This window comes from Capsicum annuum, chromosome 3, assembly GCF_002878395.1.
Source record: "Capsicum annuum cultivar UCD-10X-F1 chromosome 3, UCD10Xv1.1, whole genome shotgun sequence".
NCBI lineage: Eukaryota > Viridiplantae > Streptophyta > Magnoliopsida > Solanales > Solanaceae > Capsicum > Capsicum annuum.
This window is the reverse complement of record NC_061113.1, coordinates 251,381,025-251,397,686: the sequence shown is the minus strand read 5'-3', so window position 1 is coordinate 251,397,686 and position 16,662 is coordinate 251,381,025. Positions and strand designations below refer to the sequence as shown.

At 34.1% G+C, this 16,662-nt stretch overlaps 1 protein-coding gene and 2 pseudogenes across 1 annotated transcript; 2 read left to right on the top strand and 1 right to left on the bottom strand.

The window, feature by feature from the left end:
- Positions 1–13: 13 nt before the first annotated feature.
- LOC107862367 (H/ACA ribonucleoprotein complex subunit 2-like protein) lies at positions 14–3,750 on the bottom strand. The gene is made up of 4 exons (XM_016707925.2): positions 3,453–3,750; positions 3,302–3,371; positions 413–518; positions 14–287 (listed from the first exon to the last, which is right to left on the bottom strand). The coding sequence occupies exons 1-4, from the start codon at positions 3,586–3,588 to the stop codon at positions 126–128; spliced, it is 474 nt and encodes a 157-aa protein (XP_016563411.2). The 5' UTR covers positions 3,589–3,750; the 3' UTR covers positions 14–125.
- Positions 3,751–5,572: 1,822 nt separating this feature from the next.
- On the top strand, positions 5,573–9,561 carry LOC107865928 (annotated as a pseudogene).
- Positions 9,562–9,635: 74 nt separating this feature from the next.
- On the top strand, positions 9,636–12,445 carry LOC107864819 (annotated as a pseudogene).
- The last annotated feature ends 4,217 nt before the right edge of the window (positions 12,446–16,662 follow it).

Here is a 16,662-nt window from a genome sequence, read left to right as displayed (position 1 = left end):
TATTCACACGTAATTGGACGGTGACGTAAATAAATAGCATATGTTTAAACAGCGTGTTCCAGAATAAAGTAGAGATGAAATGGTGCAGAGTTAAGTACAGGGAACTAAGCGAAACCCCCTCAATGTCAAAACAAGGAGGCAGTTATTTCGCGAATTTCTGATACAACTTGATCATAATCTTCTTTCAGTTTCTCTTGATCTTCCTGCCTAAGTTCCCCCTTAGTAGGCTTTGTCGATACCAAAACGCAGCAAGTTGGCCTCTTAGTGGCTCCAGCATTTGCAAGATCCTGAAACACAAGGTTTATCATGATCCTCATCACAAATAATGAAATTAAATACATATTGAGTTTGAGGAAGAAACTGGCCACACAACAAGAATGTAATAATATAGTGTATGAAGATGAAAGCTTACTTCTTTTGAGGGAACATAGATGTATGGTATATCAGCTTCCTCACATAGTATTGGAACATGAGTAATGACATCTATAGGAGAAATGTTTCCAGCTATAACACACAATCTGCAGTTCCCAAAAGGCAATGTTGTTAATAAGCTTGTTCATGATATGTTAAAACACAAGGGAAAAGGGCCAAATATACCCCTCTACTTTTATTAATTGGCTAACTTTACCCTTTGTTATAATATGGGGTTATACCCTCACTGTTAACAAACTTGTCAAATGTACCCTTCAACTTAACACTTTCCACATTATTACCAAAATTGCCCTTTTTCAGTTATACAGGGAAAAGAGAACAAAATGTAGCAAGTTAATCTTAGTTCCACATATTAAAATCAAATAAATCAGACACTTGATGAGGACCAACATATATATACACACACACAAACGTGGGCGGTGGAAGCAGAGTATAATATAGTGCTGCTTAGGAAATACTGATAACTTAGAAGTGGTCAATTTTGCTATTTTCAACCTTTTTTTTTTGTCTCAACTTTCAATTTTAAAAAATGTATACTATTGAAGAATGTGGTGAATCAGTTATAACGAATAGTTGAAAAGAATGATAAAAAATTAATCAGTTTAAAATTCAATGCTGACCTTCAAGATTTTTCAGTACAGCTCATGTATAGACTTTACTTGTTTTTGGGTATAGCTCAGAGAACTTAAAATATTATTTAAAATAAGTCTTTCTTCTCCAACAGTTACAACTTCATCTCTTCGTACTTCCTTATGGTTTTTTATGAATATCACTTTAGTTGAATTATAGCTAGCATATTCATTTGAAGCCAAATAGCAAATTATCTTGATTTGCTTAATATATGATGTTTAGATTGTACAAAGTAGTTTGAAGAATCTGTTCCCCTTTCTGAACTTTTGTGCATTTCATTGGGTTTTTTTTTTTTTAATTTGCATTTTTCAGATCCATTGTGAGAAAGTCTTAGGCTAGTGGTTGTGTGGTGGAGCTGATGGCGAGAAAATTGGGAATTGAACCTATTTCACTCCGTTTTGCTAGAAGACAATGAAAATGGAGGCATGGTGAAACAGTTTTCCAAAAATATGGAAAATCACAAAAGCCCAGCTACCATATATTCATTTGGATGAGAATTAATTTGATCGATTTTTCTAAAATTATGATTCTTTATTCAAAGTAAAACTACTACTTTAAAACTTGTGTGATTCTTTAATATAATGTTATTTAATTTGTTCGATAATATGTCAATTCTTTTTCTTAATTTTTACAGCCATGAAAGAGTAATTTAATCTGGGAGTTCACCCTCTCTAGTGCCGTTAATTTAATTTTATTTCGTTTAAAAATTTTCTGTGGACGGTGGGTTAGAGTAAATGAGAATCCATTTATAATGGGTGATTTCAATTTTAAAGAGGCAGTTTTGGAATGAATGTTAAAAGTGTTAAGTTGAAGGGTACATTTGACAAGTTTGATAACAGTGAGGGTATAAATAGCCTCATAGTATAACAAAGGGCAAAGCTAGCCAATTAATGAAAGTACAGGGTATATTTGACCCTTTTCCCAAAACACAAATATGTAGTTCAACATTAACGTCCGAAATCACATGTAGACCAGTTCATGTCACAAATATTTCAGGGAAGAAAATCTATCATTGAGCCACATTAACAAGCTGCCGAATCGCTTGTACGTGTGCTTATGGACTATGCTACAGAGCAGGCTATTAAACATACCGATGCTGTACAACTTACCCCAACCCACAATACACAAAAAAGGGTACTGATGTGGAAGAATGCCCGTCAATGAAACATCAATTTTGGCACTTTAAAAACAATTAGGTATTGATTTGATTGCTTCAAGTAAGAAGAGTCTGGAATAACTCAAAAGCCTAAATTTTTCACACGAGCTATCCTTCAATAAGAGTTTATTTGGATGGGCTTAGAGCCTATGACTTATAAGCCAAAATTAAAAGTTAGGATCTTTAACTTATGGTTTTTGGCTTATTTTTGTTATTTTGGCTTACTTGTAAGTCTTAATTATACAGCCAGCTTTGTGAGTTATTTCAATATCATTTCAGGGGCATTATGGCACTAAACAGGGGTGTGGCCTTACGGTAGAAGTACTTGTCCATAAATTCAAAAAGTCTATTCAAAAGAATGAGACTTTATCTAACCCTATAGGACTGTGGCCTAACGGTAGAAGTACTTGTCCATAAATTCAAAGTCTATTCAACAGAATGAGGCTTGATCTAACCCTATAGGACTGTGGTACACGTACACATAGAATAGAGACTGCGGACAATCAAGAAAGACTCGATTTCCAGTTTTCATTTCTCAGAGCTTACAATGACGGGAACAACACATCCAGTGTATTCCCACAAAGTGAGGTCTAGGGAGGACAGAGTGTAGGTAGAGAGGGCTAGAGAGGCTATTTCCGATCACTAGTGCCACCAAATAATACTACACTCATCAACCCAAAACGATAGACATCAATAAAATTACACAATCAAGAAACTACAAGCGCAGCACTACTAGTACAGATAACAAGACAAAGCGCTCGTACCTACTAGCAAGACACGCTCATTTCTCCAAGCTTATAACAGAAAAATAATCGACAGTCAGTTAACAAAAAGAAAAGTGGCAGGATGTGCATGAATTCGCGTCTAACACGGGCAATCCAAATAGATATCCACTTTTACTTGTTCGGTTTAGAAAATTACCAAACTACCTTTATGTTTGGTCATTTTCCAAAGGATTAAATTTATTAGGTGATATAGTAAAATTGCAATTCAATTTATGGCTCCTTATTTTTCAAAAGTAAATAGTGAACAATGAAAAAATAGACGGGGGGCGTATGAAAGAAAGCAAAGAAGTGGACTGACCCTTTTTGACCACGTCGAATACTCTTAACCACCTCTTTAACTCCTCTCTTCAAGCACTTATGTTCCGCAGCTGAAAACAGAACAATTTTGATTAAGCAAATGTAAATACAACACGAAAAAAAGTGAGTAAATATTGAAGGATTATGGATACCTCGCCTAACGAGTTTGAAGGTACGTTTGCTGAGTTTCTTTCCAGCGAGCGGCTTAGCAATAGGAGCTAAAGCTAATAGCTTCTTTCTCTCTTTCTCTTTCTGTACCGACTTCTCTACTTCGCTATCGCTACCCATCTCTCTCTCTGTTGAAGTACAAGCAGGGCGTAGGGTTTAGCGAAATGGAGAGAAGAAATTGGAACTCAATAAACTGCTAGGGTTTAACTACCAAGGAAAAAACTTTTAAATTGGGCTTTTATTGGATGGGCTTGTTTGTATTTCAGAGAAAGGACACTATCAGGAGTAGTTTTGAATTTTAGCACTCTTTAATTAAAAGGAAAAATTACTTCATAATTCAATTTGAAGGGAAAATACTTAGAAAAATATCTCAACTTTGATCGAATTTGTGGCTGAGCATATTGAACTTTGAATTTTGTGGGGGGCCTACTACCCACCTAGACTTTTTTAAAGTGGATTTAATTCCTCCGAAACGTTATACCCAATTTTGGCAGATAACAATGTAATACACGAGTCAATCTCGTTTTTATATGCACGTGCTTTTTTAAAAAAATAATAATTTTTATTTACTTTCTTCTCCATTCTTATTCTTTTCAGCAATTTTCATTATATTTTCACCAAAATCTTGATTTCTAATTCTTGAAATTTGACTTTTATTTAGTTCATACTAAATCTTTTTCCAAATTTCAAATTCAAATCGAAAAATTTCTTCAATAATTTTATTCAAATCGAATGGAACACTTTTCCAAAGTTTCTTAATTATGTCCAAATGCGGTTGCAATGGTGGAATTAATTTCCTCCCAAATTTGATAAATTTTTAATTTTTCTTTCGACCAAACGTAAAAGATGATTAGTTTTTCAATTTGAAATTGGGTCAAATTGATAGAAATGAATTGGGTGTGTTGAAGATGAAAGACAGAAGCACCTTTTTCTTTTTTAATTTGAAATTGGGTCAAATTGATGGAAATGAATTGGGTGTGTTGAAGATGAAAGAAAGAAGCACCATTGAAGAGAAGAAAGAAAGAAAGAAGAGAGAAGAGAAAGAAGAAAGAAAGAAGAGAGAAGATAAAGAATGAAAAAATAAATAAAAAATATAAAAATTTTAAAAATCAGAAAATTGAGGGCTATTTGACAAAAAAAAGGTTTTTAACGTTTTTTAATACTCTCACACGCCCAATGCGCATGAATTACATGCACTTGTCCAAGTGGGCAGATAATAAAATTTTCGCAAAATTTAGTATGCTCAACTACAAATTCGGTCAAAGTTCAGTATTTTTTTTTTTGAGTATTTTCCCAAATTTGAATAATAGCTTACAATCTGTTTTCATCTTTCATAATTTAAATAAAATGCTCACATCTTTTATTTGCAAAAGGTATGATTTAAACACAATGCATCCTTCAAAATTTCAAATGAAGTGAAATTAGTAGGCCCGTTTGGACGTAATAATTTGAAAAAGGATTGATTTGAAATTGAAGGTTTGTTTGATTATGTAATTTAGATTTCTTTAAGTTACAATTTTTCTCATCAAAATGAAAATTCCACAAGTAAAAAATATCAAAGTTTTTCCGTTTCTTATATAAACTTAGCAAATTAACAAATCATAGTTTATAAACAATATCTTGGAATATCCTACGATGTCAGATAAATCAGATATTGCCATTTTCCTTATATAAGTATGTGTGATTGCAAATATTCAAATGCACATAATTAAATATACAGCATATCATGAGCAAAAATTATTGAGTTCTAAAAAACCGTACATTGAGCTTTGTCTACCCTTGCTATCAGGACAGTACCCCCGTAAGCATTATTGGTGTGCTCTAATTCCCTATCTCAGGCAATTTGTTGCCTATGATCTATTGTTGATTAATTGTTGTTGTTAAGAGCCAGTTTACAATGAATTCATCAACACCTCACCGCTCTATTATCTAATATATTCTTTTAAGTGTATAAATATTTTCTTATATATATTCATTATGTCATGATCAATATTATTGTAATGAAGGCGACTAGAATCTCACATCGGTTAAATGGGGAAGGGATGTGTTGCTTATCTAGCCTTGAGCACTTCCATCTTAATAGATAGTTTTTGGGGTCAGTTTCCCTAAAGTTGTATTTTTATTGGATACCTTATGACTGAAAATGAATTGCGTTCAAATAACTAACATTTGAAAAATCAGATATATACAGCACTCCAGTCAAGAACATTTAAGTTAATTGAATCTGCCTAACACAAGATCTAGCTAGGAATGGTACTGAGCAATTGCTAGTATAGGTATTCAACAGCTGATTATTTCATTGGATACACAGAAGCATGGAAATAGTCTCAATTACAAAAAGAATGTTCCTAATTCTCCAGATTTGGGTACTGCTAAATGTCTCACCTTATCTTGTTCATTGCCAACCTTCACATCTCCGACTTCCACCATGAGTTTTAGGCCCTGAATCCGCTGCTTTCGACCCAAAAGGTGGCGGACCTTACGCATGTGTTGGAGATGGCAGAGTAGTCAAATATGAAGGTCCAAATGTTGCCTTCACTGAATTTGCTACTACATCACCAAATAGGTAATTAAATTCCTCTTATTCACTACTGGCAAATTTCGTAGTTAAACAACAAAATTTATGGATTAACTAGTAACGATGTTTGTAGCTAATTTTTGTAGTGCTTGTCCTTCTTTTCTCAAAGACTGATAATTTTTGTCAATTATTATGCATCTTTAGGACCAAGGTAAGATGTGATGGCACAAACGGTCCAATATATCACAACAAATATGTGGAAGACCGTATGACCTTGAATTTTACACCAGAACAGGTGATCTATATATAACTGATGCATTTTATGGACTCTTGGTGGTTAGACCAAGCGGAGGGCTCGGTAGACCAGTTGTAACTAGCTTTGAGGGCAAGCCTTTTGCCTTTCCTGACGCACTAGTCATCGACCAGGAAAGGGGAAGGATTTATTTTGTAGATTCAGGAGCTGTATTCCGAATTAGGTTTGTCACTCTAAAACTTCATTTTTCTCTTAGCAATTATTTGAAGTTGAAAAAGAGTATTTGAAAGTTGGCTTCACTGAATTTGCTACTACATCACCAAATAGGTAATTGATATTCCAATTCTAAGCTTCATTTTATTTTTTCTCTTATTTACTCTGCATAAACCGTAAACGTGGATTTTAACTTTCAATTGGTATCTATGTGCTTCAATTTTGGGTATGCACAAGTAGACATAAATGTCTTACATGATAAATATCACTCAATTTGACATGTAGGATACATGCATGTCACGCGATTTGCCTCATAGGATGCGTGTTTCTACTTTTAAGATAATCACTTTAGTGGCCTAAGGCAAAATTTGAACGGGGGCTTAAATTTTTAAGAAAAAATAAATATTTTTTTTATAAAGTCTATATTTTAGATATTTTGGGATACAAAGTTACTAATATTTTTTTGTAGTCGATTTCTTCTAATAATTCTTTTTCCATTAATATTATCTATGCATTTAATCACTCTTGAGACATAGTACTTTAAAGTTTAAATACATCAAACTTTCAAACATTTATATAAGAAGTTTATTTTTTTTACTAATCGTACTTAATAATTTTTTTAAAAAAAAAACCTATAATCTATTATTATAAAAAAAAATTAAAAAAAATAAAGCCCCTCATATTTGGGGGCCTAAGGCGGTTGCCTATTTTTTCAATAGGTAGAGCCGCTCCTGAAATAGATTAAGTATCTACTTTTACACGCGCGAAGTTAGAGGACATTAATGCCAACAGAGGACAAGTTAAAAAGCACATCATGCATAATTGCATATTGCCTAAGTTAAAAAGAGGAATTAGCTAGTACTCCCTTCGTTTCGTTTTAGTTGGCCCTCTTTCTAAAAATATTTGTTTCAATTTAGTTGTCCATTTGATGAAATCAAGAGAATTTTTTTATGTTCTTTCAATATTATCCTCAGCATTAAATGATTAAACAAAGTGTATTTACTCAAATTCATGTTTCCAATGCATAATTAATAGGGTTATTTGAGTAAAATAAGCCTCTATTAAATAATTTCTTAAAGAATGTGACAAGTCAATAAGAGCCAATTAAAGCGAAACTGAGGAAGTAATTGATAAATAGTTAGTTAGCTACCTTAATTTTCATCACGTTGGTGAGGATTCATTCTCCACCTTGTAATCCCCTCTCCGTTTCCACTTCCCCACCCCCAAGTTTTGAAAACTAAACATAAATCTCCGTAATTTAGCGACGGGTCAACAACAAAATTGGTAGCTATTTTTGCAGTGCTTCTCCTCCTTTTCTCAAAGACTAATATTAATCTGTCGTTAATTAATATTGATGTTTAGGAGCAAGGAAAGATGTGATGGCACAAATGACCCATTATCACAAGAAATTTGTGGAAGACCATATGGGCTTGGGTTTTACGATGCATATTATGGGCTGGTGATGGCTAAACCGAAGGGAGGACTGGTTACACCAGTCGTTACTAGCTTTGAAGGCAAGCCTTTTGCCTTTCTCGACTCACTAGACATCGATCAGGAAGAGGGAATCATTTATTTTGTAGATTCAGGACCAGTATTCAAAATTGGGTTCGTCATTCTAAAACTTTTCTCATGTTAATTAAGCATGTAGATAATAGTTGGTTGAAGTTGAAAAAAGAATATTTGAAAGTTTAACTTATGTTTGGACGTGATTTACTTTGAGAAAATATCATTTCACTTAAAATACTTCTCAAACATTTTTTTTGGGGGCAATATTTCTCTTGTATTTCAAATACTTCATCAGTTTTTTTTAAAAAAAAAAGTTTGGGGAAGGGAAAATGAGGAGGGGATTACAATGCTGACAATCAAATCCTCACCAACAAGGTGAGAGTTCTGCTCGTTTGTTTTTAGCCTGTTTAAAAAAAGAAAGTTTCTTTATGTAATTTACTATTTCTTCTGTCCATATTTACTTGATTGTGGTTGACTTGATACATCCTAAGAAACAAATAAATAAAATGATAACTCTAGCATTATTCCTAATTATTTTTAGTCATCTAATTAATGTTGAAAATGAATGATACTTAATAATAAAGGTGAATTAAATAGTAAAAGATGGTAAATTATCTCTCCGTTTTTCAAACTGAGCAAGTAAAAGTACTCGGAGGGACTACTAACTTTTTAGTTATAATATTCTATATGGCTTAGTAAGACAACAAAATTCAGATGTGGTGCAGCGGATGAGGCTGCTCCTTCCTTAACCAGGGGTCTCGGATTCGAGCTCTGGGTATGAAAAAATTCTTGGCAAGGAGCTCTTCCTCCGAACGGCCCATTTTGACTCATCACACTTATTTTAAATGGAAGACCATAAGATTTAATTTAAAACTCTTTTTTGTCAACTTAAATTTCTTATTCCGTAAAACTAAGAACTTACATTGACCGGAATGACAATTGAAGTTCAAAATTGTCAAATGCTGGACAAACCAACATTTGTCAATACTGAAGTTCACTATTTGCAAAATACTAAAACATTTTCTTATGCCCAATACTACCTTTAGAGCCTGTTTAGATGAATTTATTTTAAGTGGCTTTTAAGCATAAGTTATAGAAATATGAGTAAAGAAAGGGAGTAACTAACTCGTCATTTTTTAATTGAATCTTCTTCTAAACAGCCTTAAGTTAATAATTGTTCTAAGCGGAGATACATCAGGGAGATTGTTCAAGTATGATATAGCAACAAAACAAGTCACATTATTACTAGATAAACTTTCAGGGCCAGCAGGGGTTCTTAGTCACAGAAATTATTTCTAAAAAAATTCGGAGATTTTGGCTGAAAGGCCCAAAAGCAAATTCATCTGATGTGTTGGCGAACATTGATGGAAATCCAGATAATATAAAATGGACTATATCGGGAGATTTTTGGGTGGCTGTTGGTAGCATAAAAATAGAGGTGATCATTCCTATCCTAGTTTCGACTGGAGAAAGGCTGAATCAGTTGGGAGAAGTAGTTGCTCAATATCCTGGTATAAATGGGATAACTGAAGTTCAAGAACATGATGGCAAACTTTATGTTGGATCATTAGATGACAACTTCATTGGTGTTGATGGAGTTTGATGTATGTATTCTGTTTTCACAAGAATAACCTTCATGAATTAAGTGAGTAATATCTTACTCCAAATTAAATAAAAATGCTGAAGACCTTTCTTACATCATCGTAATTGTACTTATCCATACCTTATTTATAGTATTAACATAATTCTAGGTCCTTATAATATCCTTAAATCTCCAGTTGGATAGCAAAGGAAGAATGCTGAGGAGGTCGGAGAATCGTAGAATAACAAAAGCAATTTTGTGCTATAACTAACTTGCATATTTTCTCATGTAATAGCATTTCCAGTTAATTGATCTAATACATAACATCAATTTTCCTTTTCATTATGAAGTATTGGCATGAATTTTATGGAATTAAAGTCCATGTTGAATTTGGATACAATAACAACAATAAATCCAGTAGTCCCATTTGGGTAGCGTGTAGGCAAATCGTACCCCTAGCTTGTGAAGGTAAATAAATACTCCTTCCGTCCCATTTTATGTGTCGTCATTTGACCGGGTACAGAGTTTAAGAAATAAGGAAAGACTTGATAAAATTTATCAAATTATTCTTTATCAAAAAATATATCAATATTGCTTTTTTTTAATTAAGTGGATCAATAAGGTAAAAGAGTAATTGCGCCTTTAAAAAGTTGTCAAATAAGAAAAGACGATACTTATTTTGGGACGGATTAAAAAAAAAATAATGACACATAATTTAAAACGGAGGAAGTAGATTATTTCCGATAGACTCTCGGCTCAAGTAAATTTAGTTGAGGGAATTAATGACCAGTTGTCTTATATGATTTTGGACAATATTCATGATTGAGTTATACCGTTGCTGGCCCTCAATCTGTTGCTTTCAATTAAAAAGGTGACGGACCTTACACTTGTATTGCAGATGGCTGAATAGTCAAATACCTAAAGTCCAAAAATTGGCTTCACTGATTTTGCTACAACATCACCGAATAAGTAACTAATTTCAAGTTCTAAATTTGTTTTTTACGTCGTTTTTATTGCCTTCATTTTCTCATTGATAATTTTTTGTCATATATTATGCATCTTTAGGACGAAGAAAAGATGTGGAAACCCGTTTCGCCTTGAGTTTTACGGTAGAACTGGTGACCTCTATACAGTTGCGTTGGGTTCGAAATCGAGAGATTATATATTTTGATCAATTCACCTACATATTAAAACTAATATTAAAGAAAACATAAAATTATTGGGAGAAAAATCTCTCCAAAGACTAAGTCGGGGATGCTATTGTGTTATGGTATAAGAAGGGTCTTTTATTTTTTATTTATAGATATTCAAAATCTTTCCTCCAAAAAAGAGGTTAGCCAAATATGGAAAAAAATTATATTTATAGATGTTTAAAATCTTTTCTTCAAGAAAGAGGTTAGCCAAATATGGAAAAGAATTATATTTTTTTCTTTCAGGAAAAGTAAACGTAATTATGATAACTTTTGTTTTCCTTCTAAGAAAAAATAAAATTTAAATATAGTAAAAAAATCAGGACAAAAATCCTAACAAGCTGATGCATATTATGACCTTTTGGTGGTTGGACCAAGCGGAGGACTTGCTACACAACTTGTTATTACTGACTTTGATGGGAAGCGTTTTTGAAACTACTTGGTAGCATAGGACTAGAATAGTTGAAAGCGGAAACACATCAATTAGATTGTTCAAGTATGATATAAGAACAAAACAGGTCCTATTATTGCTAAGAGGACTTTCACGGCAAGTAGGGGTGGCACTCATCAGCAAAGATAATTATGTCTTGCTTAAAGAATTCGGATGTTTGGCTCGAAGATGCAAAAGCAAATTCATCAGATGTTTTCAGAAATGTACAAGGAATTCCAGATAACGTAAAGAGAACTGTGTTGGGGACTTTTGGGTGGCAATTGCCAACAACAAAAAAAAAAGTACTCCCTCCGATTTATAATAAATGAATTGTTGAATTTTGATATATATATTAAGAAAAAAAGATATAAATTTAACACAACTTTTCATTTTTACCTCAAAAAAAAAGTTGACCTTATAATACTTTTTCAAAAGTTAATTGGTCGTCAAATTACAAGGGCAAATTTTGAAAAAAAATTCAATGACTTATTTTGAAATACCAATAAATATCCTAACAATTTACTTATTTTGAAACAGAGGAAATACCATATTTTCGATAGGACAAAGGATAAATCAGTTGGGAAAGGTCGTGGAAACACGTGATTTCACAGCTCAATATAATGCTACTCCTATTGGGATTACTTTAGTTGAAGAACATAAAGACAAACTATATGTTGGGCCTTTAGACCAGTACTTCGTTGGTGTTTGCGGAGTTTATAAAAGCTTATTATTGAAGAACACAAGTACAGCTTATCGTCTGTACTCTGTGCAGTGGTCTTTAACTTCCAAAAGTAGTTTTCTACTTAAACTACTCATTTTCCATGTATATCAATTCTCAGTAAGTTCATGTATACAGAATTTAGTTTTTCTTTCTGCTGTGATACGTCTGACATATTTAGGTGCCTATTGGCAGATCAACCACACTTGGTTGTGTTGGGAAAATTGGGCAATTTTTCCATTAAAACAAAACAACAAAAGAAATACCCGATAAATAATATTGAATACTAAAAAATAAAATACCAAAAATTTGATAATGAAGTTCAGCCAAATAGGCTTAATCTCCGAGCACCCAATGTTTTCTATTAATTGTGGGAGAAGATAATACAATTTTTGAGACGATACAAATGGGAGGAGGAAGAGTTCTTTTATAGCTCTAAATCTCCTCCCCAAATGGTAAAATACCGATGTGGGATAAAATATGCCAAAAACCAACAAATCTCCACCTTGGCTCAATTTTAATCCCACCAAAATACAAATCTTCTCAATCAAACAAATAATAAAAGAAAACTTGCGGTGCTTCCAATTTTGCACCGTGAGGCACCAACTTCTAATATGCAGGATATTAACCAAGTTTAAACAGTGTTCGAACTTGGCCCTTGTAACCACCTTGGTCAGTATATCTGCAGGATTCTCCGTAGTATAAATCTTCTGGAGAAGTATCTCCTCCTCTTCGAGAATTTCTCACACAAAATGATAGGGAACATCAATATGCTTCGTCCGTGCATGAAAGACTTGATTCTTTGCTAAATGGATAGCACTCTGACTGTCAGAATATACCTCAAATTGTTTCTGATCGACTTCCAAGTCTTTAAGCAACCCATGAAGCCAAATTGCTTCCTTCACAGCCTCTGTAATCGTCATATACTCTGCCTCTGTTGGAGACAAAGCCACTGTAGACTGCAGTGTAGACTTTCAACTAACTGGCGTCTTTGCTAAAGTGAACAAATAGCCAGTTGTAGATCGTCGCTTATCCAAATCACCTGCATAATCAGAATCACAATATCCAACTATGCATTGATGAAGTAATTTATCCCACTCGAATGTCAATCCAATATCTACGGTATTTTGGAGATACCGCAGAATCCATTTCACAGCTTGCCAATGACCCTTGCCCGAATCATGCATGTACCTGCTAACAACACTAACAACTAGTGAAATATCTGGTCTCATACACACCATTGCATACATCAAGCCTCCAACTGCATTTGCATACGGGACTTTTGCCATGTATTCTCGCTCTTCATCAATTGTCGGAGATAATCTGCTACTCAGTTTCAAATGAGTAAGTGGGGTACTTACAGGTTTTGTATCATCGCGCATACCAAAACGTTGTAGTACCTTCTTCAAATACTGCTTTTGTGACAGCAAAAGTTTGCCCCTCTCTCTATCCATGCTTATCTCCATGCCGAGAATCTTCTTGGCTTCCCCCAAATCCTTCATCTCGAATTCTTTACTCATTTAAGCCTTCAACCTGTCAATCTCAACTTAGCTCTTTGCTTCAATCAGCATATCATCAACATATAAAAGTAAGTAGACGTAGGAACCATCTTGAAGTTTGCACAAATACACACAATGATCGTATTTACTTCTCCTGTACTTCTGACCCTTCATGAACATGTCAAATCGTTTGTACCACTATCTCAGAGATTGTTTCAGTCCGTACAACGATTTGCTAAGTTTGCAAACCCAATCTTCTTTACCAACAACCTTATATCCTTCTGGCTAAGTCATATAGATTTTCTCATTCAAATCACTATGTAAGAACGCGGTCTTCACGTCAAGTTGAGCTAGCTCCAAATTCAACTGTGCTACCAAGGCCAACAAAATTCTAATAGAGGAATATTTTACTACTGGAGAAAATACTTCATTATAATTAATTCCCTCCTCCTGAGCATAGCCTTTAGCCACCAATCTTGCCTTATAGCAAATGCCTTCTTTATCAGGAAATCCTTCTTTCTTTGCAAATACCTATTTGCACCCAATTGCCTTTCTACCTTTCGGTAGTTGTGTCAGCTTCCACATCTCATTCTTTTTAAGGGATTGCATTTCCTCTTCCATTGCACCTGCCCAACTGCCATTTTCTGTGCTTCGAATGGCCTCTGGGTAGGTGGATGGAACATCTTCGTAACTGGAAGTGCATAAGCTACCATGTCAGTGAAACGAGCAGACTTCTAAATTTCTTGTCTCTGTCTTCTAACGGCAATTGGTTCTGATTGCTGCAGAGGTTCTTGGGCTGGAACCCCTTCCTCATCTGACTCTTCTTCTGCCATAGTAGAGTCAGGGGTGGTGCTTCGTGTTGGGGTCACCACTGTTTGCTCAAACTCCACCTGCTTCATAGTACTATCAGCTTTCTCTGGATTTACCTTGTTCAATATGGCAAATTCATCAAAGGTAACATCCCTGCTGATAATCGTCTTCTTTGCCTCAAGACACAACAAACAGTATCCCTTCACTCTAGCATTGAAGCCCATGAAAAGAGCCTTCTTTGCTCGTGGATCCAACTTTGATTCAATCACATGATAATATGCAATAGAACCAAAAAATGCAAAGTATCATAATCAGTTGCAGGTTTTCCAGACCATACTTCACCGTCCCCACACCTACTTTTTTTAACTTTTACTTTTAACAATTATAATTTTTTTGATTTTATGTAGTTAAATTTATTTATATTTTACACGTAATCAAAATAATTTATTTTTACCTATGTAATAAATTTTTACGTTTTACATAAATAATTTTAAAAAAGAAGTATCAATTAGATAATTAACTTAACAATTTTCTTATATTTATTCTATGTCAAAAAATAATCAGTTTTATCCTTAATTATTCGATTTCTCTCTAAAAAAATTATATTTTTGAGTTTTTCTCTACTCCAAAATAGTGAAATGTTGAATTTTGGTCGATCAAATAAGCTACTATATACAAGAATTATATTTTCTTAGTGTATTAAAAATATAAAATTAATTTTTTCGGTTAGTGATTCATCGTAGTTTTCGATTAGTGTTTCAATTAGGATATTGAGGAGACTCACATGCATAAATTCATTTCATATTATATTTAATGGAGTAAAAAATCACAATTTAATTTAGAAGTGTACAAAATCGTACCGATAAATATATATGATAATGTATAAATCAATAACATTTTTATCGGTACTTGAGGTTATGTGTGTTGTAATTAATAGAACTCAAGTGAATGAAGAATTTGATAATGTTGGTCAACAAAATGGGAGTGAACCCAAGAGCTATTCTCGGAACAATCTTGTGCTTGAAATCGCTTTGAAACTTGATATTGATCTTTTAGAGAGCGAAGAACTCACGTGTTTCAAATCTACCCGTGGATTAGATCATGTTTTCTTTAGGAATAATGTCTTGTTTGAAGATGATATAAACACTCCTAATGAGTCTAGTGGTGAAAAGTATGGTATAACTTACTTTGAAGGCTATAGCCTATATGCTAACCCGCTATGGCGCGACAACATTTCTCCTAAAGATGAAAATCTCTTCTTAGAAGATGCGAGTACTCTTAAGGGTACGAAATGCGTAGTCTTGGAAGCCACTTCTTCTTCTACTTTGTATGACTTTATTGTTGAGAGTACTCACGGTGAAGATTGGAAAACTAATAGTGAGTACACACATGAGGGCACCTTAGTAGAAGTTAGCTTGAGTGATACCTTTCTCTACTCTCTATTTGCCTTGGATGATATGTATGTTGTTGTAGAGAGTATACCGCTTAGTTTGGGTGGAGACCACGGGAAAGGAAAGTGTTGTCTAGACCCGTGTCTATGGCCACTCTTCTTGTTTGGCCCCCGTGCCAAATATAGAATTGATGATGTTGGAGCACCCAACTTGTTGCTTGGTTTACATAACAAGCAAAGTATTACTTTTGGTGAATCCCATAACAAAATCCTTTGTGCATCTTTCATTAAACTTTTAATATTTAATTCAAAGGATCCATGGTTATATTGTAAATATGTGCAACCTTGGCATGTTGAGATGACTTGTTGTGCTTACCCTAATCCTCGTGCCATGAGGAGTTTGTATTTGTTTGTCCTCTCTTTGGTTTTGCAAGGTTTGGATTCGAGGCCGAATCATTTTCAAGAAGGGGAGAATGATACAAGTCAAATGGCCGCCTTAGCTTTTGATAACTTCTTTGGAGTCCAACACCTAAAGGCTCAAGACTTGGTCACTTCGATGGCACAAGAATATGCAAGGAAGGCCCGTTTTGAGCAAGATAAAGCAATCCTGTGTGTGGAAGGTTGCTTGGATGCTTGGCTTGATGTTAACCCGAGGATCATAAGCCTTGAAGCATGAAGCATTCTCGATTTTGAGAGCATAAAAAGGGCGGCATTTATCAAGTCCAAACACACAAGGCGCGATTTATGAGGATGGAGGCTCGTGAGAATATATGGCATTCATCTAATGAAGTATACTCGTTAATATGTGAAGAGAGACCTTGAATATACTCTAAGGCAGCCTTGGATACACTCCAAAGGCGCCTCAACTTAGGGGTATTATGGTCTTTTGAGACTCTTCTTTTACACTTCAAAGGAGCACCCTTTATTAAGAGCATTTTTGTCTTTGTTTATAATAAGTATAAATAGACAATAAGACTTCTATTTTCCTAGATTTGATGAATTATTGAGAGAACTCTCATTGTATTTTCTTTCCTTAGTGTAGGGCTTGAAAAAGCTAGTAGTGCAGGTCTTGGAAAAGACATTGA

Bases quoted from the DNA above. Each gene is read 5' to 3' on its own strand.
- LOC107862367 (XM_016707925.2), bottom strand. From the start codon at position 3,588: ATGGGTAGCGATAGCGAAGTAGAGAAGTCGGTACAGAAAGAGAAAGAG. The intron at 519-3,301 runs GTCAGTCCACTT...TGGGAACTGCAG, and splicing joins ATTCGACGTGGTCAAAAAGG to ATTGTGTGTTATAGCTGGAA. The intron at 288-412 runs GTAAGCTTTCAT...CTTGTGTTTCAG, and splicing joins TCTATGTTCCCTCAAAAGAA to GATCTTGCAAATGCTGGAGC.